Source organism: Phaseolus vulgaris, chromosome 11 (genome assembly GCF_051622355.1).
Source record: "Phaseolus vulgaris cultivar YP4 chromosome 11, ASM5162235v1, whole genome shotgun sequence".
NCBI lineage: Eukaryota > Viridiplantae > Streptophyta > Magnoliopsida > Fabales > Fabaceae > Phaseolus > Phaseolus vulgaris.
The window spans coordinates 8,490,150-8,516,798 of NC_143508.1; the positions used below are offsets into that span (position 1 = coordinate 8,490,150).

At 30.2% G+C, this 26,649-nt stretch overlaps 2 protein-coding genes across 3 annotated transcripts; one reads left to right on the forward strand and one right to left on the reverse strand.

The window, feature by feature from the left end:
* The first annotated feature begins 10,649 nt into the window (after window positions 1-10,649).
* Window positions 10,650-16,603, forward strand: AGO5 (Argonaute family protein). Its single transcript, XM_068621161.2, has 22 exons — window positions 10,650-11,492; window positions 11,627-11,850; window positions 11,962-12,117; window positions 12,205-12,338; window positions 12,426-12,532; window positions 12,736-12,839; window positions 13,082-13,220; window positions 13,327-13,443; window positions 13,513-13,620; window positions 13,705-13,776; window positions 13,976-14,098; window positions 14,183-14,330; window positions 14,404-14,525; window positions 14,618-14,755; window positions 14,827-14,969; window positions 15,046-15,108; window positions 15,200-15,263; window positions 15,493-15,628; window positions 15,715-15,788; window positions 15,891-15,985; window positions 16,070-16,101; window positions 16,200-16,603. The coding sequence occupies exons 1-22, from the start codon at window positions 10,974-10,976 to the stop codon at window positions 16,367-16,369; spliced, it is 2,988 nt and encodes a 995-aa protein (XP_068477262.2). The 5' UTR covers window positions 10,650-10,973; the 3' UTR covers window positions 16,370-16,603.
* Window positions 16,604-17,653: 1,050 nt separating this feature from the next.
* LOC137820914 (aspartic proteinase 36) lies at window positions 17,654-22,851 on the reverse strand. 2 transcript variants are annotated; one of them, XR_016517364.1, is made up of 10 exons: window positions 22,236-22,768; window positions 21,819-21,948; window positions 21,428-21,678; window positions 21,004-21,231; window positions 19,944-20,120; window positions 19,734-19,810; window positions 19,517-19,613; window positions 19,059-19,125; window positions 18,630-18,701; window positions 17,654-18,068 (listed from the first exon to the last, which is right to left on the reverse strand). XR_016517364.1 is itself a non-coding variant. In XM_068625252.2 (10 exons), exons 1-10 carry the CDS (start codon window positions 22,457-22,459, stop codon window positions 17,908-17,910), a joined length of 1,470 nt encoding a protein of 489 aa, XP_068481353.1. In that variant the 5' UTR covers window positions 22,460-22,851; the 3' UTR covers window positions 17,654-17,907. The 2 variants fall into 2 exon arrangements, 1 of the variants encoding a protein (XP_068481353.1); XM_068625252.2 differs by having other exon boundaries at window positions 19,958-20,120; window positions 22,236-22,851.
* Window positions 22,852-26,649: the final 3,798 nt, after the last annotated feature.

Genomic DNA, 26,649 nt, shown 5'->3' on the forward strand with positions numbered 1-26,649 from the left:
CAATTTCTCTTAGGTGTATTGGATCTTAATTTGTCTTTTCAATTATTATTCTCACACATCATATTCAGTTATAATAGAGATAGACACTTACTTTGATTCATGAGAGTCCCTATATGAGCAGTTTCTTTAATCTCCTTTTCTCAATCTATCTATTGTCATTCCTTTCTTTTGATGTTATTTCTTGATGATTAACCGTGAACAACTTCCTTAACAGAGACAAAAATCCGTTTCTATTCTTTCCCAATTTCCATCGGAAATTAAATTTTCATTAGATACCATAATATAATATATATATATATATATATTAAATATAAATAAAACTTCTCGAATCTTTTATTTTATTAAATAATATTTAAGTTATAAGTCACGTTATAAAATTAATTTACATAATTTTTTAACATAGTCAAATTTATATTCCGTTAAGATCATATCAAACATATTATTTGATATAATCCAAATGATACAAACACAAGTAAAGATTTTACAGATATTGAAATAAAAGGTCATAGCGTTTTTAAGAACGTTAAACCAAAGATTTATCCTTACATAACTTCTAATACAAATCTTAAAAGAAAAATAATGTATAATTCTTTAAGTGGTTTTAGTGTTATTTTATGATTAAAATTTAAGTTCATCTTAGTAACATCGCAATAAAAAATAACATTAAATATTAGTGTTAATTAGCCAGAAAGTGTAATTTTAATTAGAAAGTAAAACATAAACAATTGTACTTAACTTATTTTTTAAAATTAATAAAAATCACAATACATATATCTCAAAACTAATTAACTCGTATTAAAAGGTGGAAAGACAGAAATATAATTTTACTAATGAATAAATAAATAAAAAATCATAAACATTAAAGTTTGTGGGATCTCGGGTTGAGTTCCGATCACACAACACTACACAACTCTTTTATTCCATAATCCGTAACAGAATCACAAGTTAATAAACGAATGAATAATAAACTTATTAAAAAATACAGTGATGGTAAACTAAAAATTTGGATAATATTTATGAATAATATTTTTCATATTTTATATTTTTTTGTTGATATCTTTTAAAAAAACAAGCATGTCTAGGATACAAATAAGGGAAAGGGAAATGAAATGCCACATAGACAAAGAAAAAAAAAGGTGTTAAATGATAATTAAAGAAAAAAGTTAAACAATGAAGGCAAGGACACACCATTAACAAGTATGTTTGAGTTCTCACATAATTGAATACATTCTAATCTCTAAATAACACCTTTCACATAATTATTAGATTAACACATATAACTAAATATAATTTATTAGATTAATTAATATAAAAATTTAACAATGATATTCATGTTAATAACTCAATTTTTGTTAAGTTTAACTCAACTTTATAAATAAATTAATCATATAAACCAATTAAGATACACAATTAAATTAACATTTAATATCATTAATCACTAAATTCTCCGTACTAAAGTGAATATCAATTTTTTTTTATATAGAAATACTCATTCACACCTAAACCAACAATCAATACTTATCAGAAGTCAATGAAACATAAGAGCAACCATCAATAAGAGACATTAAATAACATCACAAATAGTAAAGTATACAAAATGTAAAGAGAGTGATATAATCATATAACATTGAGAAATAATAAACAAACAAAACAAAAAGAATAAAATCACATGTCATAGTTTCATTTGATAACAATTGCATGTACACACAAATGGTATTTGTTTGTGTCTGAAAGTAGTACGAAGCTTTCATGGCGATTCAAAGCTTAAAAAAATATGCATGGCAGCTTTTGAAACTCCTCCTCTGCTATGTTTCTTTTCTTCCCTCAACTCCCAATGTTTCTAAATTTAACTTTTCTTTGTTTTCTTTGTCTTATTGCTTTTTACTCTGATCTTGCTTTGTTTATGTTTGTCTCTTCAATGCAAATTAATTTCCTTATTATGCATGTTGGGTCAGGTTGACTTACACCAGGTTACTGATCATCTTCAACAGTAGTTTTGAGAACCAAATCACAAAAAGCTGAACACATGCGTGAAATTAAGATTTGTTTCGGCTTATGAATCACTTTTATTCCTTTTGTGTTTTTTCTTTTTTCTTTTTTGTATTCTTGTAATTTGATCTAGGGCTTTGCTATTCTCACTCTTTTGTTTTTGTTAAGTTTATGATGTTTTAGAGCATATTTTTAATTTCACGTTAAATTAGATAATAATAAAAGTATGATTTACATATATAAGTTAAAGTTATTTTTCACACAGATTCAAAACTCTAAATATTAAATGTTACGATAAAAAAAACTGTATCTATTTATATATATTAAATGTTTACGATGAAAAAGTTGTATCTATTTATATCTTTCTATATATATTAATCAATCTATAATACAAATGTTATAATACAAATGGAAGACACTCCCATGTAAGTTCTAAAATAAAATAAAAAAAGAAAAAAAAATCTAAAATAGAAATTTGAAATGTATTTTGGTAGTGATAAGTGGTGCGCTATAAAGCTTACACGTGTCACAAAATTCTCATTTTAAAAACCATCAGTATGTTTCCCTCTCATTTCAAATTCTCATTTACTTTCATTTTTCGTTTCTCTCTCTTCGATTTTAATTATTCAAAATCCTAATTAAATACAAATCATAAATTATTTAATGTCATACTTAAATAAAAAAATTGCAATAAAAAACTCCTAAATATATTAAAATTATAGACAAATACAAATCCTAAATTATTGAATTTTATACTTAAATAAAAATTTCAATAAATAAAATACCTAAACCTTTTAATTATTTGTATATGGTAATGTTTATTTCTTATGTATTATTACTATTTGCTTTGTAATTTTATTTTTTTCTTATTTACATGTAAATTTATATTTATATATATATATATAATATTTTTATATAAAATAGTGAAAGAAAACGTGTTAAAGAGACAAATGGCACGCTGTAGAGTTTACACATATCACAAAACTCTCATTTTAAAAAACATCAACACTTTTTACTCTCTTATTTACTTATCTCTCATTCTGCTTTCCCTCTTCTCTCTCTCATCAGTGTCTTCTCTCTTATCACTTTCTTCTCTCTCAAACCCTAGTCCAACCTTTCATCTCAATCTTGTGTTAAGGCAAAAATTTAACACCCCAATGCTTTATTTAGCACTTATAAACAATTAAAGTATAAAACACAATCGCAATTCATTTGTAAGATAATAGTTATTTGAAAACAACATATCACATAAGACGCAAATGTTTCATTTGACAAACGATACAACATTGTGTAGTCTTTTTTTAAAGTTTGGTAAGGTATGTATAAGAATAGATGAAATACACACTAAACATGAGACTATACAAATAGACTAAGCAAACCCCGTACTTAAAATAAATATCTTTATGCTTACACTTTGACCTTGGGTTCTATTAAAAAACATACAGAAAAATTACCTATAATTTCTTACTCCAAAGTAACTTCCAACTCAAACAAAAGAGAACTACTCAAAATCTAGAAACCTATAGCAAAGTATCCAAACATAAAGATTAATAACAAATTCAAAAATAAAGAAAGAAAGAGAATAAAGAATCTTCAAAGCAAACAAGAGTTTACTTTGGTTAAAAACATTGATCGATTGAAAATGATCCTTAACTCCTCAACTATTATAAGGTGTGATTAGATTCTGAAAGAGATGAGATTTTGAGGAATGAGAGTAGAGAAAAGTTAGAGAGAGAGAGAAGGGTGAAACATATGAAGGAGAGAGAGAAAGAGAGAGGAAAATGAAAAAGGGTGAAATGAAAATGTTTTACAATGATCTCCAATAATTAAAAAATTTGTCATTTGAAAAATATCTTACTAAGTAAAAAATTATGGTATGATTCTCTTATCTTCTCTTTTATCTCTCAAGTATAATCACCTCATATGATATTTTACAACACTTTGACCTGGTATGATAAAGTTTCTTATGTTTGTTTGAACTCAAACTGTAACTTGACCGTTTGGTTCAAGTTTGATAAAGTTTCTCGATGTTTGTTTGCACTCGGATTGTGACTTGACCATTTGGTTCAAGTTTGATAAAGTTTCCCAATGTTTGTTTGAACTCAGATTGTGACTTGACCTTTTGGTTCAAGTTTGATGAGGTTTTGCGATCGTTTGAACTCAAATAATAGCTTACAATAAGTATCATTGTAAACGATTATGTGTAAAAAATAACTTTTATTTCAAAAGAATAAGCCTCGTTAAAATCTTACCCGGAAAAAACCCTCCTCAGGGATTAAAAATCGAGGTAAGAAAAAAGAGTACTTCTTCTTCTACGTTTAAAGGGAATTATAGAGTCTACACCTTGTGTCAATCAGAAAGGTGTTTCTCTCGTAGATGTTTGGGGAGTGTCCTCCAAAATCGGGCTATGCATGTTGTACGAAGTGGCCAAGAGCACCTGATTGGATTAGTTCTTCAATTAGATTTCATACCTTGAAGCATTATTCCATAGTGTGACCCATATTTTGATGATAATTGCACTTCTTGGTCGAGGGAGCTTATGGATGACTGGTTGTCGGAGGTGAAAGTTGCACCAACCCGAGATTGCACGCTCCACACAAGATCACGTCCCAACTTGTATTTAATGGGGTATAATTTTCAAGTCTCTTAGTTTGTTTTCTTTTGGGATATTGTTCCGAAGTGGAAACTACTGAGGTTTTCATCATTTTTCTTCTTGCATCCACATTCTCCTCAATGTTTATGTATCAGGCAACTTGACTACGAAGTTTATCCATGTTGGCAGGAGAATCCGTGTAAAGGGTGTCTAAGAACTTCCCTGAACGAAGTCCTATCAATAAGACGTGCATGGCTACAACTAGATGGAGTTCAAGAATGTTTAATGTTTCTTTTGCAAATCATGTCATGTACTGTCGCAAGCCTTCTTCTTCTTCACCTTGCAACACATTGTGCAATGACGTCGATGTCGCAACTATTGGTTTGCAATCAGCGAATGTGGCAAAAAATCATGCACATAGTGTGTTAAAGGAGTCAATGGAATTCCTAGGCAAGGAATAATATCATTTTAAGGCCACTCCCATCAACGTGGTGGGAAAAAGTCTACAATGTACGACCATGCTCCCCGATAACAGGTTCTCCTGGGTCATGTATGTTTTGATGTGAGCCTCGGGATTTTGAAGTCCCATTGTATTTTTCCAAGTTCGATCATTTCCATTTTCGGGGTAGTTGAGCTCTCATGACCTCGGAGGTAAAGGGGTGGAAACCTTGTAGATTGACTTTCATCGTTTTTTAGAGGAGGACCGAGTACTGCCTTGAATGGTATTTGCTCATGTCCCCGAGTTTTCCTTCATGATGCTTTTGGAGTTGGAGCATAACGAGTCTCCCTTTAGGATGATCTTGGAGTATATGTGTAAGGAGAGGTAAATTCTTGCCGAATAGATGGTTCAAGCAATAACTGTTGGATTTTTGCCACATACTTGGTATGATTCCTACTAATCTGAGTATGATTGTCGTTTCGTTTCTTGCCACCAGTTGACCTTGTAAAGCTTGTATCTCAACTCAATTCTTGTAATGATTGTGTTATATCATTTTCCATCTTGTCCCGCATTTGTCTGAGGACTTTCTCCATTGTCTTTTGCATGCTTTTCTCATTCCTTTGAAGGATAGTCTTGAGCTGGGTGGTCATGAGGAAAAGTTTTACCAAGATCCAACGGTGGGTGTCAAATGTTTTTACAAAAAATGAATTTGGAGAATTTCGAAATGGAAAAAAGATGACTTCTTTGTGAACCGGACTTTGTCACATTAATTGATCACAAAGACAGAAGAGATATCTACCTCCAAAAGACTTTTCAACATTAAAATCAGTAAGAATATAAAATACATGTGAAGATATAATAGTATGAAAAGTGACAATATAAACTTCCTAATAAAGTAATCACTAATTTAGAGGTTTTTTTGGATTTGAACTATTAAGAAATAATTATTATAAGATATAAATATGATTTAATAATAATAGTTTATAATTATTAATAACACAAGTTATAATCTAATTTATATGTCTTAAATTATATTAAATATATCGGGTTATAATGGATATATGTAGATTTATTATATATATATATAACAACTTTTAATTGATTATATAATATAATTGAATATTGGTTAATGTAATTAATTACTGTTTGATATTTTGTTTGTTTGTTAGAATCTTTGATACGCACAGTAAAAAAAAGCGAGATAATTTCGTATTCTCTCTGTCAACCAATTCCAATTCTAGTTCTATTACTGTTTCCTTTTTTTATACCAATATAAAAATAATAACAACCCATTCGTTTATAAATAAAGTGACAAAAATTACCTCTTTTCTTCCATCTACACGTTTTCTACTAAATAGCCTTTTAGCTCCACAGTCGCTTCCAAAGAACATGACTTATTAAATAACAAGTCCATAAATTTATTCGTAATATTATTGTATCTTTTAATTTTAATCAATTGCTAAAAAATGTATATCATAAACGAGCAGAAAATAAAGTCTTTTAATTTCAAAAAAATATTTTAAGAGAACTAAAAATTAACATTCACACTTTAATTTTTTAGAAATTAAAATAGCTTTATATAATACTCTCTCTATTTATAACTAGGTCACCATTACGCTATTTAAAATACTTCCATTGTTTTGTTGACGTAACACTGCCCTAATCAGACAATAATCCACATACCCACATTAAAAGTAAAAAAAGCATATTCCAAAAATAGACATTTAAAAAAATTGACACTAAACTTTAATTATTTTTGAAAAAATAAAAATCATACATTTTCAATAATAATATAATCTGTATATTATTTTTTACCCATTTCCATGTAATGTAATTACTGGTTAGCAAATGATATAAAATATTAATGATGATGCTGACTATTGAGTATTCTGTGTGAAGTTGGAAAAAGAAAAGCACGAAGGGACATTCACAGTGCTTTCTCATCACCTTCCAGGTACCTTGGTAAATGCTAATGTTTTGCTTCTTAGAACCTTCTAGAACCAACTATCCAAAACTTTCACACCAAGTAGACACAAACTATCCAAAACTTTCACACCAAGTAGACAACTGTACAGACAAAAAAACAAAGTAGCAGCTTGACATTTCAACCACTACTCTGTTTTCTTCTTATTCTATTAATGGAATAAAAATGATTAAGCTTTATTATATTAAAGAAAAATATGTGTTTTTACTTATAAATTAGAATAAAGGGAAATAAAACTTGTCGAAGTGTAAGATTTATTAATTCTATAAACGCGTGAATAAAAGTCCACAATAATTCAAAGCATAGCTTAACGCTGTAAAAAGTAATATGCGTTTCTTAACAAAGCACTCTCTCAAAGTAACAAAATGAGAAAAAAATATTCCAAGATTGAAAATGTAAACTTTTATATTCTTCTTGCTTTCTCATTTTAATCCTTTTTTTATGCAATTTTTCTACAATAATTTGAACTGAAAAATAGAAGAAACGGTTAGAGTATTATTTAAAATAATTCGAAATAAAATAAATTAGGAAACATTTTGTCCCTTGGTCTTCTCTTTGGTGGAAAGTGAAAAGATAGAGAGAAAAAGGATATAGTTAATGAAACAGAAAAAGTAAATTATTTCCCTATAAGGCTCTTCACTACTGAAAAGTTTAAGTCAGTGACCGAAAATTGAAGTTGTACGGAACGCGGAATATCCTAGAACCGTATGAAATTTCTTTGGAATTCCAACCGTTATATTAAAAAAAATATATATATATATATATAACCGTCAATTTGTGAAAAAAAGACAAAAAAAATAATATATATACATGAAATGAAAATTTGATAGATGGATTTAATAAATACTAATATGATGGAAAAAACATTAAATTGAAATATATATATATATAATTATTATAATATATTATTAAAATACATTAAAAAATTGTACGGTCCATTAAGATTTATAAACCGGTCGACCTTGACAGGAAGTGGGAGAATCAGGTCTGTATTCTGAAACGCCGCCTCTGCAGCACGCAGGAATGATCACTCAGTGGTTTTCCACGTTCTTCACGCGCCTCCTTTGGAAGTTACAAGCTACTCGCGCTGTATTGGCGAAACGTGTCTAACCAAAAAACTTCTGCGCGTGGAGTTTAATTTTTACTTTGTTGTTATAAATTTAAATAATATGTAATATTATTTATATCTTGAATAGTTCTTTATGTAAAGGATATAATTTTTTATGAATACATTTAATATATTTTATTACAGTAAAATAATTTGATTTTGAATAATCTCTTCTTTTATTCCAAAACAATGTTGTATTTCCTTAATTAAAAATAATTGAGTAACATTCTAATTTTTAAAATTATATTATACTATTTTAATATTATAAAAATATGAGCATATATAGATATCATTTTCTAATTAGAATAATTTAAAATAGTTTATTAATTGTTTATTTAAACCCCACAAAATATGTAATTTTAACAATTGTATATTTACATAAATATAATATAAAAGTATATTTTTTCTCAAATTTTTGTAAAGAAAATGTATCTACTTAGATTTATTAACTTAGGTTTTATTATAAAAAATACTTTTATTAGTATAATAGATTTTTATCTAATTTTTTTTCTTAAATTACTTTATCAATAAATATAAATTATCTATGTATTGTTTTTTTAATATGAATTTTAATCTTGTTTTATATATATATATATATATATATATATATATTTAATAAAAAAAATTATCGATAAATAATTATTGTTATTTAAAATATCAGCATAATTGAGATATCAAGTTTTATAATAATTAAAATAAAACTTTTTATAAAAAAGAAAAGTATATACGAAAGTTCAATTCATTCAAAATTTTGTATATTTTTTATTATTTATATTGAAGTATGCAAAAATTTAACTCTCTTTAAGATGATTGATATATGAGTTTTAGTTTATTCTTTTATATTTATTTTTAATATTATTATATTTATATAATAACAAATAATTATTATTATTTCAGATGTGAGTTTATTTAAGAATGTTAAATTTCATAATAATAATAATAACTAATATAAAACTTTTTAAAAGAAAAGGAAAAAATCTACAAAAGTACAATTTATCCGAAAATTTGTCTTTTTTGGCTATCGAATGAAGTATGGGAAGATCATCATCATATTTCTTTCGTCACAAATTTTCAAAATTTAGTTCTATATTTCTAAAAGTTAATATACATACAATTTAAGTTTTTTAATGTTTTATTTTTTAAAAGTGTAAGATTTTCTAAAACCATATTGTAAGAAGTATTTAAAGTTTAAACACAACTTAAAAGTTACTTATAAAATGATAAAAATTCATTTTGAATACTTTTAGGCAGTTTTTGTTTATACAGTTCCAAGCGAGGAAATTTGACGTTTCCATAAATACAAATTTTTACAATTAATAATATTACAATCTATAATAATTTTGTTTAATAATAATAAACTCGTTAATTAATTACAATAATGTTTTTTAATTAACAAATAATTTTATAGAAACATAAAAGAAATATTTTTAGTAATTTTAAATATTGTATACAAAAATCATGAATCTTATAAATATATATATATATATATATATATATTTTACAACTAATAATACTTTAATCTATAAATAATTATATTTCATAATAATAAACTCGTTAACCAATTAAAATAATGTTTTTCTTGACAAATAATTTGTATGAAAATAATATTTTAATTAAAAATATTTATTATCCATAAATAAATAAATAATTTTATTTATTCAACAATTTTAAAATATAAAAATAAATTTATAAACTTATATTTTTATTATTTTAAAAAATTCAATCATACCCATAATATTACACAATCTTTTATAAATTTTCCCAACAATTTCACTTTATTAACAATTTCTTTTCAAATATCTCAAATTTATTTTCTAATTTAAATAAAACATTAATGTAAACAATGTTATTTTGAGAGATTTTAATTTAAGTTTGGAAATTAATTAATTTAAAACCGTGTTACTCTCTGATTGGAACCACATAATCCATTATTTTAAACATCTGTCCGGAAACAATCATTTTTGTATTTATTTATTTTCAGTGCTTCATCACATTATTTTAATATAGTTTTTTAATATCAACAAATGTAAATATCATATCTGTCTGTATATATTTCTAATATAATAAATTAAATTTGGATAGAGAATGTTTTTTGGTTCAAAGTTACGATTATTAAAAAATAAATCTTATACATACGTGAAAGAGAGTCAAGGTATTATCCTACTTTCATTAAAATTTTAGTATTCAGTGAGGAGGAATGATTAAAAACATTAACACTTGTTTAATATTTTTACTGCAATGATTAATGTAGAAAACTCTGTATTAATATTTTTTTACTGGACTCTTGAATGATAATAAATACAAAACTGTAGCATTAATTAAAACAGTATATATTAAATTTTATATCATTTATTTCTTTAGTTTAATCTTAGAAATGATTATTATTTTACTATTTTCTCTAACCTACTAAACTCGCATGCTATTCCAAGCATAGTTATATTAGCAAAAAAATTAAACTCTGCCGTTTATTTTAAACACATAATTAATTAATATATTTGTTTTTTCTTTAAATACAACCGAGTCAAGTCAGTTTCCTGTGAAAAAATAAATAAAAATATTGAAATGAGGAAAGAAATTTTTTCGTTTTGATTTGTAATTTCAGATTTTATAAAAACCATAAGGGGTTCTTTGAAGATAGTTATTGAGAAAAGAAAAGGGGAGTTTTGAAAATTACCAGTTGCTATTCTCTCTTCCTGCATTCTTCATTCCTTCCCAAACGGTTACCTTCCCTGCAATGCAGTGCAATTCAGGCAGAAGCACGTTTCCTACTTAAAGAGTGCCTTCAAACGCCACTTTTCTATTTTCTCAACTCGATCACGACCACACTCCAACCGTTTCTCTGAAACCTCTCACTCGCAGAATGTCTCGTCGAGGAAACCAATCCGATTCTAACCGTCCGCCGCACTCCACGGCTCCTTCTCCCGCTGCCGGAGGCCGGGGCCGTGGTCGTGGTCGCGGTCGCGGCCGCGGTGAACATTCCGCTCAAACAGCATACTCTGCTTCTCCTGCGCACACTTCATCTGCTGTTTCTCCGGCTCCTTCCACTGCCGCTCCTCCCCGTGCTGTGGCAGCCGTCCCTGCATCGGCGGCGCCTGGTCCATCCCTCCCTCCGACGGTTCAAGTCTCGCCGGCGCCAGTTTCTGGATCAGCGGCAGCGGTTGCTACGTCCGCGCAGTCTCTGGCGGCAGAATCTCTTAGTTCGACGCTCGAGAAGCAACTGACATTGGCTTCGTCGGCATCGTCGTCGTCGGCACCGTCGTCGTCAAAGGCTGTGCGATTCCCGGACCGGCCAGGAATAGGAAGAGCGGGAAAGAAGATCCAAGTGCGCGCGAATCATTTTCCAGTGCAAGTTCCGCAGATAGATATTTATCACTACGATGTTAGTTAATTGAATCGCATTTATTCTGTTTTATTTCAGTTTTAATTTTTTGGTTGCATGTTACTATTTTCTGTTGCTCATGCGGTTGAGAGTGAAGTGAGATATGTGTTTGAGTGAGTTCATTGTGTGATTAGGTAACGATCACTCCGGAGATCACTTCAAAGAAGATTTCCAGAGATGTTATCGGCTTGTTGGTCCAAGCCCACCGCCAATCTATCTTAGCAAATCGCTTGCCGGCGTATGATGGAAGAAAAAGTCTTTTTACATCTGGACCTTTGCCATTCGAATTTAAGGATTTTAAGGTCAAGCTGGGGGATGAGGATGAACCAGGGTCTTCTGCCACTCCTACATCTGCCAGGTGTGTTTTTTTTTAAAATTATTATAAAGGTAATAATTGTTATTGTTTACATAAATTTAAACATAAATATAATTTTAAAATCTTATGTTTTGTTTATTTCTATTGGCATAGAAAAAAGCGTGAACGGGAGTTTAGGGTCTCTATTCGATTTGCTACGAAGACTGACCTTCATCACCTTATTCAGTTTCTTGGTCGCAGTCAGTTGGACTGTCCACAGGAAACTATTCAGGCGCTTGATGTTGTTCTGCGGGCTACACCTTCTGAAAAGTTAGTTTTTTTTTTTGTTTATTGTTTTTTGATTGGTTTAATTTTGATTTGAATTTTCTGACTTAGTTGTTTTTGTTTTAAATGAAGGTTTGATGTGGTTGGGAGATCCTTTTTTTCTCCTGCATTGGGACCTAAAGGACCTTTGGGCAGTGGGACTGAATTTTGGCGAGGGTATTACCAGAGTCTTCGCCCAACTCAGATGGGCCTGTCTCTTAATATTGGTAATGCTGGGTATATTCTGATTGTCGTGAATAACACAGCGTTTGACAACTGATCAAATTTGATAAGTGATCATTCTTTTGACGCAGATGTGTCGGCGAGAGCATTTTATGAGGCTATTCCTGTCCTTGATTTCATTTCGGAGCATTTTAGACTCGATCCTCGAGGGCCTTTGCATGATCAGGATCGAGTTAAGGTATTGTACTGAAAGATTGTTTGGTTGTTTGTTTTTATTGAGTTATATTTTGCTTATGAATGCACAGTAATGCTTATTTTTCTGTATATGCTGCTGTTAACAATTTTTTGTTGAGATGGTTTGGTTAATTTTCACTCTGGGCATATTGAAATCTATATAATTAACTTATAAATAGTGTTTGTCTTTCGCTCTCTAATCTACAGATTAAGAGAGCTCTGAGAGGAGTCAAGGTACAGGTTAATCATGGACAGAATATCAGACGTTACAAAGTCTCTGCTGTCACAAAAGAACCCCTCAGAGGCTTAATGTAAGGAACTTTTTCTGTGGTTGTTGTTTTTCAATTACATTTACATTATTAAATGGAGAAGAAAATGTCAAAAAGTAGCCTTTTTGTGTTATGTATTTAGTTGTTGCCCTTCTTTTCCTTAATAAGTTATGCCTGTTTTAATGGTAAAATGTTTTATGTGTAAATCATTCTCATTTAGTTCATTTAGTCCGTTTCATTACTTAACTTACTGAAGTCTTTGATTTCGTTATTTGTATGTTTAGGTTTACTCTTGATGACAATGGAACAAAATCCTCAGTTGTTCAGTATTTCCAAGAGAAATATAATATTTCTTTGCAGTATACACAGCTTCCTGCTCTTCAAGCTGGTTCCGACACCAAACCAATTTTTTTGCCTATGGAGGTTCATCTCGGCTTCACTCCATCTTTTATCTGTATATGTAAAGAGTATGTATAGAATATTTTTGCTGAGACTTAACTTGGTTTAGTGTACTTGTTTTATATTGTAGCTTTGTACAATCGTGGCTGGACAGAGATATACCAAGAAACTGAATGAGGGTCAAGTAACTGCTCTTTTAAAGGCAACTTGTCAGCGTCCTCATGATAGGGAGAACTCCATCAGACAGGTACCTACTTCGTAATGAATTGGCATGTCTTAGTTCTTTTCCTTTAGTAAGTTTTCTCTGTTTTGACAGGTTGTCAAGCAGAGCAATTTCAGTACTGACCAATTTGCTCGGGACTTTCAAATTCGAGTCAGGGAGGAACCAATATTGCTTGATGCTCGTGTCTTGCCTCCCCCTATGGTATAAATATGGTTATATATGATTATACTTGACACATTTTGGCCAATTCTTTTTGTTTTAAAATATTTAATTTTATTACTGCAGCTTAAATACCATGGATCAGGTGGCGAGTCACAGGTTCAACCAAGGATGGGTCAGTGGAATATGATTAATAAGGTAAATCTGTGAATAATTCCTTGTTTGGTGTTACATCATGTACCTTACCTTAGATATGGCTAATTTTATACATTGTTCAATTATACACAGGGAATTATTATAAGTAAATTTGATGCCAATTAAGTATTGTATACCGAGTTATATTATAATCATTTGCTGGATCAGAAAACAGGATGTAACCACTTGTAATATTTTGTAGAAAGTGATTATTGGCGGTACGGTTGAATATTGGACTTGCCTCAACTTATCTCGAAGAATATTCAGAGATCTTCCATTTCAACTTTGTCAGAATTTAGTTGAAATGTGTAACAGCAAGGGAATGGTATGGTAGTTTGTACAGTTTGTTACTATGATTATCTAATGGCAAGATTGTTGAGTATTCTTTATGTGTGTATTTTTATGCCAGCGTTTTAAAGGAACTCCTGTAGTGCCTATAACAACAGCTCCAAGTGGTCAAATAGAGAATGCTCTTAAGAACCTCCATAAGCGCTGTATGGAGGCCGGAGGACTTCAATTGTTGATCATTATTTTACCTGATGTCAAGGGGTCGTATGGTGAGTGATTTCTATTTTCAGACAGAATACTCTTAATGTGGCTTTATCATGTTTAATCGTTTTGTTCTGACAGGGAAAATTAAGCGCATCTGTGAAACTGAGTTAGGAATAGTATCTCAGTGTTGTCAGCCTAATCAAGTGACGAAAATGAACAAGCAATATCTTGAAAATCTATCCCTCAAGATAAATGTGAAGGTTGAAGTTATTCACTAAAAACCTTGCTTAAGCTATATATATACCTTTTGTTTCTTTTAAATTGTAAACGTGTCTTTGTTGTGATTATATAGGTTGGTGGTACGAACACGATATTGAATGATGCATTTGCGAATAGAATACCTCATGTCTCCGATACACCAACAATCATCTTTGGTGCAGATGTAACACATCCCCAACCAGGGGAGGACTCTAGTCCTTCTATTGCTGCAGTAAGCCCCCATTTTTGGTCCTTTTTGTTGATGTATTACTGGGTGTCAATAATTGTTGAATGTTGGTGTAGGTAGTGGCATCAATGGATTGGCCTTACGTAACAAGGTATAAAGGAGTTGTTTCTGCTCAGAAACATCGGGAAGAAATTATTCAAGATCTTTTCATTGAACGTGAAGATCCGGTGAAGGGAGTTGTACATTCAGGAATTATCAGGTACCGTTGATTGGTGTTGCTAATGCAACTTTTGTGGAGCAAACCCTATTGATATTTGTTGAATCTTTCTCTTTAGGGATTTGTTTCGTGCTTTCCGGAATTCAACTAATCGAAAGCCAGAAAGGATTATATTCTACAGGTTGGGTTTGATTGAACTTAATGGGACACTTGTATATTAGGTTCTTATAATGTATATAACTTATTTTCCAGTTTCAATTTGTTCTCAACAGAGATGGTGTGAGCGAGGGCCAATTTAATCAAGTGCTACTTTATGAGATGGATGCCATAAGACGGGTATGTTGGATATGGGAGACTTGTTTTTGAAGAGAAGATAAACAGCATGCTTTATAACAACCACATCAATTTACAAAAGAGACATTCAATCAAACTATTGAGCATACTCTTTTTGCCAAATCATGGGAATGCATAAGGGCTCGTTGATGAACTTTTTAATCTATATATACTGTTCTCTCAGGTGATTTATTCCATACCTATTCATGACGAGTTTGACATCTTGTTTCAGGCCTGTAGCTCGTTACAAGCCGACTATTTACCACCTGTTACTTTTGTGGTGGTTCAGAAGAGGCACCATACTCGGTTGTTCCCTGCGGATCACAGAGCTCGTGATAGTACAGATAGAAGTGGAAATATAATGCCAGGTATATATCTCGGCTGTATTTGGCTATATTGCAGTTTCAATGTTAACCCCTAAATTCATTAATGTTCTGCACTTTTTCTCTTATAGGGACTGTAGTTGACACAACCATATGTCATCCCCGGGAGTTTGATTTTTACCTGAATAGTCATGCTGGAATTCAGGTAATGCAGTGCTCTCAAGACTCGCATTCAACTTTTGTTATTTATTTTTCTCAAGGCGTTTGACAAGTTATCTGCTTGGATTGTACTGTCTGCATTTTGCAGGGAACAAGCAGACCAACTCATTATCATGTATTGTTCGATGAAAATAAATTTACTGCTGATGAGTTGCAGATTTTAACCAATAATTTGTGCTATACGTAAAATTCTACCCCCATACTATTTTGTTGCTTTTACTGTATCAGTTTTGTCAAGTTTGATTGAAACATGAATTTTTATTTCAGGTATGCAAGATGTACTCGATCAGTTTCTATAGGTTTGATACTTCAAATTTGTTTCCTGTATCTTGATGATCACGCATTCACCCTCACTTTCATTTGAGTTGATTTTTTTGTTTGATTTTTTTGTTTGTAGTTCCTCCCGCGTATTATGCTCATTTGGCCGCATTCCGTGCGCGCTATTACATAGAAGGCGATGCATCAGAATCTGGTTCTGCATCTGGAGGCAGGGGTGGTTTTGCCAACTTTGAGGTTAAATTGCCCTCGGTGAAAAGTAATGTCTCGGACGTGATGTTTTTCTGTTGAAGGCTGAAGACGTTTTTTTTTGGAAAGATCAGTGTTGGATCTCTGGTGTTGCCTCATCTTTGATCTTTACACCTCTTTTTGTTGCAAACATTCTGGCGTCTTGCGTTTTATTTAGCATATAGCTACACAGATAATTGTTGGGTTTCTACTCATTTTGCCATGTAAAGAAAGCTTTTTGGTACTGATAGCCTTTCCTACAGTTGAAATTGAAATCAAAGTTTTTATTTCTTAGAATTTTGTCTATTTTGAACCTCCGTTTTCAAATTAAATTTAAATTTGATGTTCGATTGAAGCAAAATCTATTCTTAATTTATAATCTCTTAGATGTATTGCATTGATGTGTAATGTAGGAATAGATTGCAGTGCATGTTCTTCTTCGAATGTTTTTATGCTTTAAGATTACAAACTAGTGAGAAATAAGCTTTAGAACAATTATGAGAAATACAACCATGAATTTCGAAACTTTCGATCTTATCAGAAAAGTCATAAAACAATACACAAAATGAACTTACTAAGCCAGAAAGTGAACCAGACTAGATTAACCCAACATTTCTTGGAGTGAGCGAATATTTTCACTTTAGATTGTCACATTTGAATTTATTTAAACTGTTCAAAACAAGTTACGATTATGAAACAAAATCCTTATAAAATTATGGTAATATTAAAGAACATAGATATTGGCGTTGATGGTCACGTGATCTGAATTCAAATACATGTAAAATTTATTTACACAGCTAATATATTTGATTTGATATATGCATAAAATAATTTTGTATACTTCACCAAAAGCTAATTCACTGAAAAATTAATAAATAACGTATTTCAAATATGCTCAAAATTTATGGAAGGTGAAATGATATGTTGAGATTGCTTTTATTATAGTTCTTGTTTTTACGTGGACGTTACGGAATATGCAATACTGTAGTTGACAGCTTATGTGGAATCGTTACGAATCACATCCATGACATGTGAATTTTATTGTTAATGTAATTTATTTAGAGGCTGTAGATATCTATAGGTACATATAATCCAAGTTTCATCTTACAGGAGATTCTGTAAAATGCGTATAGAAACTGTTCTGTAATTTTCATAATTTGACCGGCTACATAACTTTTTCTGACTAGTTTTTTATAATAATAATTATGTTGATAAGTGCTACATCCACATGATCTGAATTATTATTTTTTCCAAAGAAGGCTTCCATAATATTCAATGAGCCATTTTACAACAAAAAATTATGTTGACCAATATGCAGAAATCGAGTTTGTCAAAACTCCAAGAATGTGTTATAACTTGTATCTTCATTCAATCAAAAAACATATGTTAATTTACAATACTATGTACCAGAAAAGCGAAAACCCCGACAGACATGGCTCACAAAGAGTGACTCACATAAAAACAGACAACCCCTATTGTGCACAGAAAACACAAACAAGTGACTATCCAAGTAATAACGTGTGGTCTTGCCGATTGCACCAATTATATACCGGCAAGAGAAATACATGGCGAAAAAGATTACTATGTTCCAATTCCACATGCTACAAAAATAGTGTTATATGCATGAACAGAGCAAGGAACAATGTCCTTATCAAAGTGTGAGGTCCATCACATAAAGAAGTGCTTCCACCTAGCTCTCCTGCATCTACAAACTCACTTCTGCCCCTACCAGTTGATGCAGATACATTCACAGGCAGTGAACCTATTTGAATTCATTTACATTGTAAAACGCATTAGAATATGATGTACCCTTCAAGACATACAAATACAATGAAACACAACCCAATGGTGAGTTAGACCTATAGCAAAACTTTAGAGATCTTTTTACTTTAAATAACAGTTATACGTTAGACCTTCTTTTTCTTAATATATGGATCTCTTTAGCTTTATAAAACTGTGACCTAAGATCTAAAACAAAATTGAAGAAACCATTTACTTTAAATAAGACACTTACATGTTTGACCTTTTTCTTAATTATTTATTTACAAAAACTATTCACGAGTAATTATTTGCTAGTAGGTCTAAAATTTGAGTTTTAGTGGTCTTATCCTTCAACCGGCCTAATGATTCATAACTAAATAGAATCCTTATTCTTGGAGATCTGGAGATCCTAGGTTTACTTTGACTAGAGATAAGAATATTTCATACATGTAAATGGGGTGCCAACCTCACTTTTATGCCGATTTTATAAAGTTAACATCTTAATACTTATTTACACATGTCCTTTGCTATGTGTCTGCAATGAAGTGTAGGTGAAACTTACAGTCATAATTAACCCATCCAATGCGTTGACCAGCAAGATCATAGACAAAAATTTTGTCTTTTAATACGAGATCTGAGGCAAAAGAGTGCAATGTTGTCAGTATCATACATGCTAGTTACTTGATCATGAACAATTTATAAACAAGAACACTTTTGAGTTGATATTCTGTCAGACATATACAACATACTAGTTCTAGTATCTCAGCCCCACAATAAGCAAAAGTATAAGGATTTCTGTTTTGATTCTATACTATTTGTGGGCATACCAAAATTACTTAATATAGGATTTATTTTCTTTCAAAATATAAGCTTTAAGATCTAACTATTGCTATTTTAACTACAGTGACATTATTAATTTGTTTTATGCATGCTTATAACACCAAAATACAACATGCATATATGAACTAAAGTTTCCAAACTAGTATTATACCTCCTAGAATAGTTACACTTTCACCCGGGATTTTCTGAAAGCCAATACACCAAACTGAACCCTCACCCTGCAACACAGTTTAATTAATACCCTTGTACGAGTGAGAAAACATGCACAATAGACAAACGACAGAGAGTATAATGATAACATGCATATGAAAAATAACTGAATATTAGCTCTGAGATGTTTCCTAAATTTCCCAGTGATAAAAGTTCAGTTGCAGAAATAATTATAAGAAGCATGGAGTTTTCTTTTCCACACCCACCCTTACCCAGAAGGGAGCAAGCAAGGCATGAAAATGATAATATTTAAACAAATATAGCAAAAGTACAAAATAATTTTGCTATGCCACTACAAATTATTGAATACTTAGATCTATTGATATCTTTGCAAATCATGTAATCAGGTATTATTCCTTAAAAAATTGAATAAGAGTAAATTAAAGCTTGAATACTTACAATATAATTCTGTTGAATAAGGTAGTCCAGTGGTCTTAAAACCAGAGATGCACCACCAGCGAAGTTCAGACTTACTTGTGGAAAAATGTCAACATTGCTAAATAAAGTATAGACAGAAAGAGATAGATAAACAGTGTCAAAATTTTCTAGTTTTATCCAAACATGAAAAGAAGAACGCTTAAAATCAACAAAATATATATGAACAGGTCAACTTAACCTGGAGCTGGTTATTAAGTAACACTGATTTCCCCTAGAAAGAACACTACGTACAGATTGTGGAATAGCTGCTGTAATCTGCATCAACAATAATGTTGCTGTTAATTATTGAAAAATTTCCTAAAGAGAAAAAATAATGCCACTATTGCTAATCACATATGAAGAATCAAAGCATCATCTATTATTAATCAATTGGATGAAAAGAAATTACCTAACATAACTCACCGCATTCACAAAGGTTGTATAAGCCTCTTCTGCAAGGTAGGACAAAGTTGTTCCAGAATCAACAATGGTACCTCTGTTGTTTGATGTAGCAAAAACTGCAGGGTCAATTTGCAAAGGCTGGCCATTGACAGAGATGCTCTGCAGATATAAATTGTAATGAGGCCTGAAATATTTGCCAAGGAAGCAGTAAGTCGAACCAGTTTTCACAAATAAACTGTCTATTGCGATACATTTGAATTTTAAAATTCTTATTCAACTTTTGTAACAGTGAGTGCAAATTTTTGGTAAAAGGGAAAGGCAATAACCATGATAGAGTTGTAAAATCCAAAATTAAGCCTCAGTAAATATTTATCTTTAAAATCTTAGTAAATAAATAAAAGCACTTGCACCAAATCACATCTATTAAAACAAGTAGAATAAATTTGAGAGTACCACCTTAAACAAGAAGTAAATGACTCTGATTCATGATGGAACATGTTTTCCTTCTGTGTTTTGATGACTGATTTCAATGTTTTGGAGGCCTAACCATTTGTATAAAGTATAAATAAATAGGACCACTTGACCAACCAGTAACCCCTGAATGAAAATTCTTTGACCTTTCCGAGAGCAGGCACTCAAGTACATTGCAAATATTGAAAACATTCCATCCGTCTCATAGTTCTAGAGCCGTTAATTGGTGCAGACAAACCATCAAAGCGCCAAATTCCTATTTTCGGGTGAACATTTTCACAACATATAGTGTGCTAGATATTATAAATTGATTTTACTTATTTGTTTTATTAGGCTCCTAAGAACAAACACAAGAAGCTCCATCAACTTATCAACTTTTTTCATTCCATACAAAAAATCAACAGAAGTCAACACTTGACAACAAATTTCAATCTCCAAGTCAAATAGATAATCTAAAGGATAAATACCATGTTGAAGTTCACTGAATCTATGAAACAGCATGTATATAGCACATGAAAAAACCACAAATAAAAAATTGGCATAAAGAAATTGAAATGTAGCATGTACTCTAAGTTCTAACAAATGAATAAACGTACTGTGATGGAACAAGTGGAGTATAAACTATGTTTGGCTCCACAATTTCACCAAGAACCAAGACACCCCCACCACTATTATCTCCTTTTAAGCAATGAGAGAACACTCTTGGTGCAATTCCTTGCGATGAGAGTTGGGAAATGACAGACATGCCTTGTTGCCCAAATCCAAATATCCCATCAACTGCTCTATCAGACTTTGTTAAGTCCCCAGTCTGCTGGATGCTACAACTGTTCCACAGTACAACATCATAAGACAATGCCTAACAAGCTTAAACCAACAAATTCAAAAGGGGAGATGAGGGTGGGGTGCTTATTGAAACATATGAATGCTATTTTGAGCCATTTCTCAGACTCACAATACAACAATAACAACAGTCTTATCCCACTACATGAGATCGGCTATTTCAAATTCGTGATAGCTTACCCAAAAACTACAGATGCCGAAGAATTTGTTGTCAAGGATCCCTCAAAAATACTAGCAAAATGCATCAAGTCTGACACATAATAGCCTGATGTCCCACTGCCATCTCCGTACTGGAACGTATAAGTGCACTGGTTGTTCTGACCGGAACAGCTTGCATCGGAGGACTGTACTCCGTTCTTGCACCTCCGGTCTGAACAAGAGATCAATGAAGATGTTGATGAACTCCTAGGGTCAAAGTAATTGAGCTGAATCTGCAACCAAATCCGGCAAAGATGATATTCAATCAGTATTATTCACAAATCCCAAAAGTACATTGTTATAGTGTCATAAGAACTGTGTACTGAACTGAATCAACTAACTAACAAATAAGGAACAGGGAAATTAAACTTACTTGCAGCCCACTTGTCTGAGGACAACCATTGCAGGACCCACAACTAACCCAGAGAACATCACTCCCAGTGTCAATCTGCACATAAAATTCCCTTGGAGGAGTACCCATTTTTACCTTGGTATAGTAAAGCCTGTAGAAAAAGCCAAAAAAATTATTTTGTTGCATTTTATTCCAAAAAATAAAACATTGAATTGAGATCACAAAACATATAACAAAAACAACAAGATTGGAATTGCGAGGAGAGAAATTCAAAAACATAAAAAAGTTCAGAATTGAGAGCCATCACACATCACCAAACCACTCAATTTTTCATTTCTAATTTAAGCACCAAGATACGAAATTTGAAGACACCCATGAGAGAAATTGATCCAAAAAATAAATAAATAAGCAAAACTGAAAAAGGGGTGATAGAATTACCCGACTTGTGAGGGATCGAAGGTGCCTTTGACAGGGAAATCTACAACATAGTTAGTAGACTGCAACATTCTACGATGTCTGAGGCTGTCCCTCGCTCTGAGCTGATTCAACTCCACGCCATGATTCGAAGGAAATGCTCTTTCCAGCGTCAGAGTCACCGGCGACCCCTCCCCCACCGACAGAAGAGCGGCGGCGAACAGAAAAACGGCGGCCACCACTTCCATTTAGTGTCGGTTGGAAAGTGTAAAAGAAGGGAAAGCGAAACGGATTTGAGACAGTTATACTAATGGAATATGAGAACAAAAAGCAACACAGCGCAAAAATTGTTGGTGCTTCTGTTCTTCATGATCGTGATGAGAGAGAGAGTTGTCACCTGAACGAACCTGCAAGTTGCAGGTTGCAAATTTGGTTCACATAACACAACATAATGGATTACGTATAGTTACTACCATTTTTATTTATGAAGCTATAACATTTACGGCACCACCGCTACATTCATCTTTTTAATATACTTCACCTTCTTCCTCCACCATTAAAAAAAATATACATGGGGAATTTTTTTATTACTCTGTTATATTATATGTTCTAAATTTTCGTACAAAAAAAACAGAACATTAAAGGACATTTTTTCATAACCATGATACAAAGCAAACCATGTTTTAACCCAGGAAAAAAGAACAGGCTAAATGAAAATAAAAAAAGAAGAATGAAAATATGAAGAAGAAAAAAAGTGATGCAGTGAATTTTATTTTTAAATTTTCTTAAACTAAAAGACTTAGAGTCCTTAAAAAAATATTTTGGGTTATAGTAAAAAAAAGTGTTTGTAGAGATTCTAATAAATGGTTTTTACTTAATTTTTTAATAAAAGTTAATAACTGAAAAAAGAATAAATATCGTTTTTATCTAATTGCCAGCTAGACTTACTTTATGGAGGAATATCTAATGAGATGTGTTTCATATTTTGAATTCGTAAAATATATTCAAAATTTAATCCCAGATAATAAAAATCTTCATATTTCGGAACCAGATTTGAAAGATTTAAAAAAAAAAATAGAGAACAAGAGAAGATTTAACAAAGAAACAAGGATAAAAATGTTTTTGAAGATAGAAAAATATGATCAAAGAGGAAATTCACTAAGTTTATATTTGTTTCTAAGTAAATATTATTTGATGCTTTCTTAAATATTTGGATGTGTTAGACAACAGTTTATACTTATGACTCGAGTACTTATTACACTTATGACTTTGAGTAAGTTGCAATGGTGTTTATTATTAAAATATATAGGTGTTATCTTTATAGTATTAAATTTGATATATTAAATTATCATAAAAGTATGAATAGACGTATAATCATAAGAAGTTAAGCATGTATTGAAGGAGTACGAGTTTAATGAATATATCATACTAGCAAGACTAATATGGTAGCAAATGTGTGAGAAGATAATGTTTGTTCTAATAATAAATAAGTTGGACTTGATTAATATTATATAGACTTATGTGGAAGTTGTCATAGAATCATTCGGTGATACTTGTCGTATTTAATAATTTTATTGGAATAACTAATGACTTTAGTCTTAGGACAAATGGTGATTTAAGAGTTTTTTTTTTTTTTTGAGTTAGTGTATTTTGTGATGTTGATACATGGAATACGATGTTGGAAAAATGACATTTTAGTAAACTTAATATACATCCATTCAATAAATTAGATATTTCAAGATTAAGAGTTTTTATTTATCAAACAAAAAGAGATATGTGACACGATATGTATCAAAAAAATTAAGCATTAGAAATCTAGTGGTATGCTCCAACAATTGGAGATACTTGAGTGGAAATGGAATAAGCTTGTTATGAATTTTGTTACCTATTTTCCACAATCAATGAAGAGAACAAGTTAATAAAGCGTGCTCACTTTTTTCTAGTTAGCTAGATGATCTCAATAGAGAAGTTGATTCAACTTTACATCAAGGAGACAGTGGGACTTCATGATATATCTTCTAACATTGTTTTTTTACTAAGATCTTAGGTTTACTTGTAGGTTTTGACAACTTTACAAAAAAGTTATTAGGACCAAGTTCATATTTAGTTCTACATATTATCCCTAAATAAATGGATAATTTGCAAGTATGACTTGATCGCGGGATTTTTAAAAAAAAAAATTGTTTATTACATCATTTGCAAAGATGGGATGAAGTGTTGTCCTTGATGGAGTTCACCTATAAGTACAATTATCATGCTAGTATTGATATGACTCCTAATGATATTTTTTATTGAAAGAAATGTATAAATCTTTTATGTTACGTTGATCACAAAAGACGATTTTTGGAGTTTGGAACATTGACCATGTGTTTATGAGAGTTATATCAGTCATGAATGTAGGAAGAACTATTAATTCAAGAAAGTTAAATCTTAAGTTTAGTAGATCATATCATATTCTCCAATTATTAGTGTAATAGTTTATGGGCTAATTTTATGTATACCTTTAATAAACTTATATAGTGTTTTTAATGTGGCTTAACAAATAATATATGTATCAAATTCTAGTTGCATCATGGAGTTTAATGTGATTCAAATTAGAAAAAAATATATCTTATAAAACTAAACCACTATGGATAATCATTCAATCAAATACTTAAGGAGTAAAAACACCAATAATATATATATATATATATTAGAACAATTAATACGACAATTTTGTTGTTGTTAAAAGTAATGTAAGAACTTATTTCTATATTATAATACATGTGTGTGAAATAGATTAAAAAAATAATTAAGATTCATATATATTTAAACTTTAATCAATTTATATGTGTTTTTTTTTATATATTTAAGCTAAGTAAGATAATTGTGTTTAAGTTGAAAAGAGAAAATAATATCTAATAAAAGATGTACAAAATATAAATAATCTGAACTTGGATTGAAACTTTCTTAAAACAAAACATTTCACCCATTTTTCATTCTTTCACCTTCCACTCCTTTTTTGTCCTCTTCACATATCCCTAATATTCTTCTTTATTCTTTGACAATTACATTACAAACAATACTCCTAGTTATTAACATCTCATATAAATATTTAAATGAATTAAACTATATTCTAATTAATAAGCATAGATGTTTTTTAAATAAACACTTAATTTTATCAAATTAATTAATGTTATTCATATTTTTCATAAAAACATTATCTTAAAAGATAAATAACACGAGAAAAATAGTTTCAAAATAATTTTTTGAATATTTTCATAAAAACTATAGGTACTAAAACGAGTTTAATATAATTATCTGACTAAATTCAATTGATTTAATTGTATCTTGTTTTTATTTAGCAATTCAATTATGAAGTTGATTAATTTAAATATAACTACCACTTACTGAAAAAACTATTTCAAAATAAATATTTTTAATAATTATAAGATAACAATGATACTTATACATTCATAAATAATACTTTTATCTTCTTTAATTCTAATTCAATGTATTCTGAAATACATGATAAAATAAATAAATAAATTATATAACAAACTTCTTAGAAGAATAATTTTATACAATATAATTTGATTTACTAAATCTAAATTTTTTAACATATTATATAGTCTAGTTACACTCATATTAATGACTATATTTGTTATTAACATTTTTCTCAAAGAGAAAAATGAATAAGTCCATAATACATATAGAACTTTTAACAACTACAATGTATATATTAATCACATATTTAAGTTGAAAGGCTTTTATTTTTATTTTTTAAAAATAGGACATTTAATATTATCAGTGTATATTTTTTTATGTGAAATACTAACATATTTTTTTATTATGTTTTGACTTATTATTCTTAATATTTAGATGAACAATGTCTTGAAGATGGATTAAATTTTAAAAATAAATTATAAAAATAATATTTGTATTTTACATATCTAAGCTTAATGATTAAGTCATCTTAATTTTCAAAGTTGACACAAATCTCCAGGTAAATTGCTTTTGTTTTCCAAGGAAAGGTAAATTGCTTTTGTTTTCCAAGGAAAGGTAAATTGCTTTTACTTATGCGTCGACACTTGTCTTTCATTACTAATTAAAATAATTGGCTTTTAACTTGTTCCAAACTACTATCATTGGAAGACACAATTATTTATCTCATAAGATATTTATCTTTTCAAACTTAGTGCTAAAAGTTTATTATGATTCAACCAACTTATTGCAACCTTGTTTTCTTAGGACTTTCTAAAACTTAAGATAATATAATTAATGTCCAATGTTTTATGTTGATTTGGTCATAGTTAATAGTTAATTTGTAAATAAATAATTGATTCTATATTTAATTTTTTTGATCAAGAGATCAAAATAGAGGAAGATATGTAGTTTGAATTAAAAACCATATGATCGGTTTAAAGATATTTGTGAATAAACTAACTATAAATAAATA

What these genes read in the sequence shown, in the direction of transcription:
- AGO5 (XM_068621161.2), top strand. Translation starts at nt 10,974, where the DNA reads ATGTCTCGTCGAGGAAACCAATCCGATTCTAACCGTCCGCCGCACTCC. An exon ending in TAGATATTTATCACTACGAT is followed by an intron (nt 11,493 to 11,626) that starts GTTAGTTAATTG and finishes TTGTGTGATTAG; the next exon opens with GTAACGATCACTCCGGAGAT. An exon ending in ATAGTCATGCTGGAATTCAG is followed by an intron (nt 15,789 to 15,890) that starts GTAATGCAGTGC and finishes TGCATTTTGCAG; the next exon opens with GGAACAAGCAGACCAACTCA.
- LOC137820914 (XM_068625252.2), bottom strand. Translation starts at nt 22,459, where the DNA reads ATGGAAGTGGTGGCCGCCGTTTTTCTGTTCGCCGCCGCTCTTCTGTCG. An exon ending in ACTCCACTTGTTCCATCACA is followed by an intron (nt 20,121 to 21,003) that starts GTACGTTTATTC and finishes CAAATATTTCAG; the next exon opens with GCCTCATTACAATTTATATC. An exon ending in TTATTCAACAGAATTATATT is followed by an intron (nt 19,126 to 19,516) that starts GTAAGTATTCAA and finishes ACTGTGTTGCAG; the next exon opens with GGTGAGGGTTCAGTTTGGTG.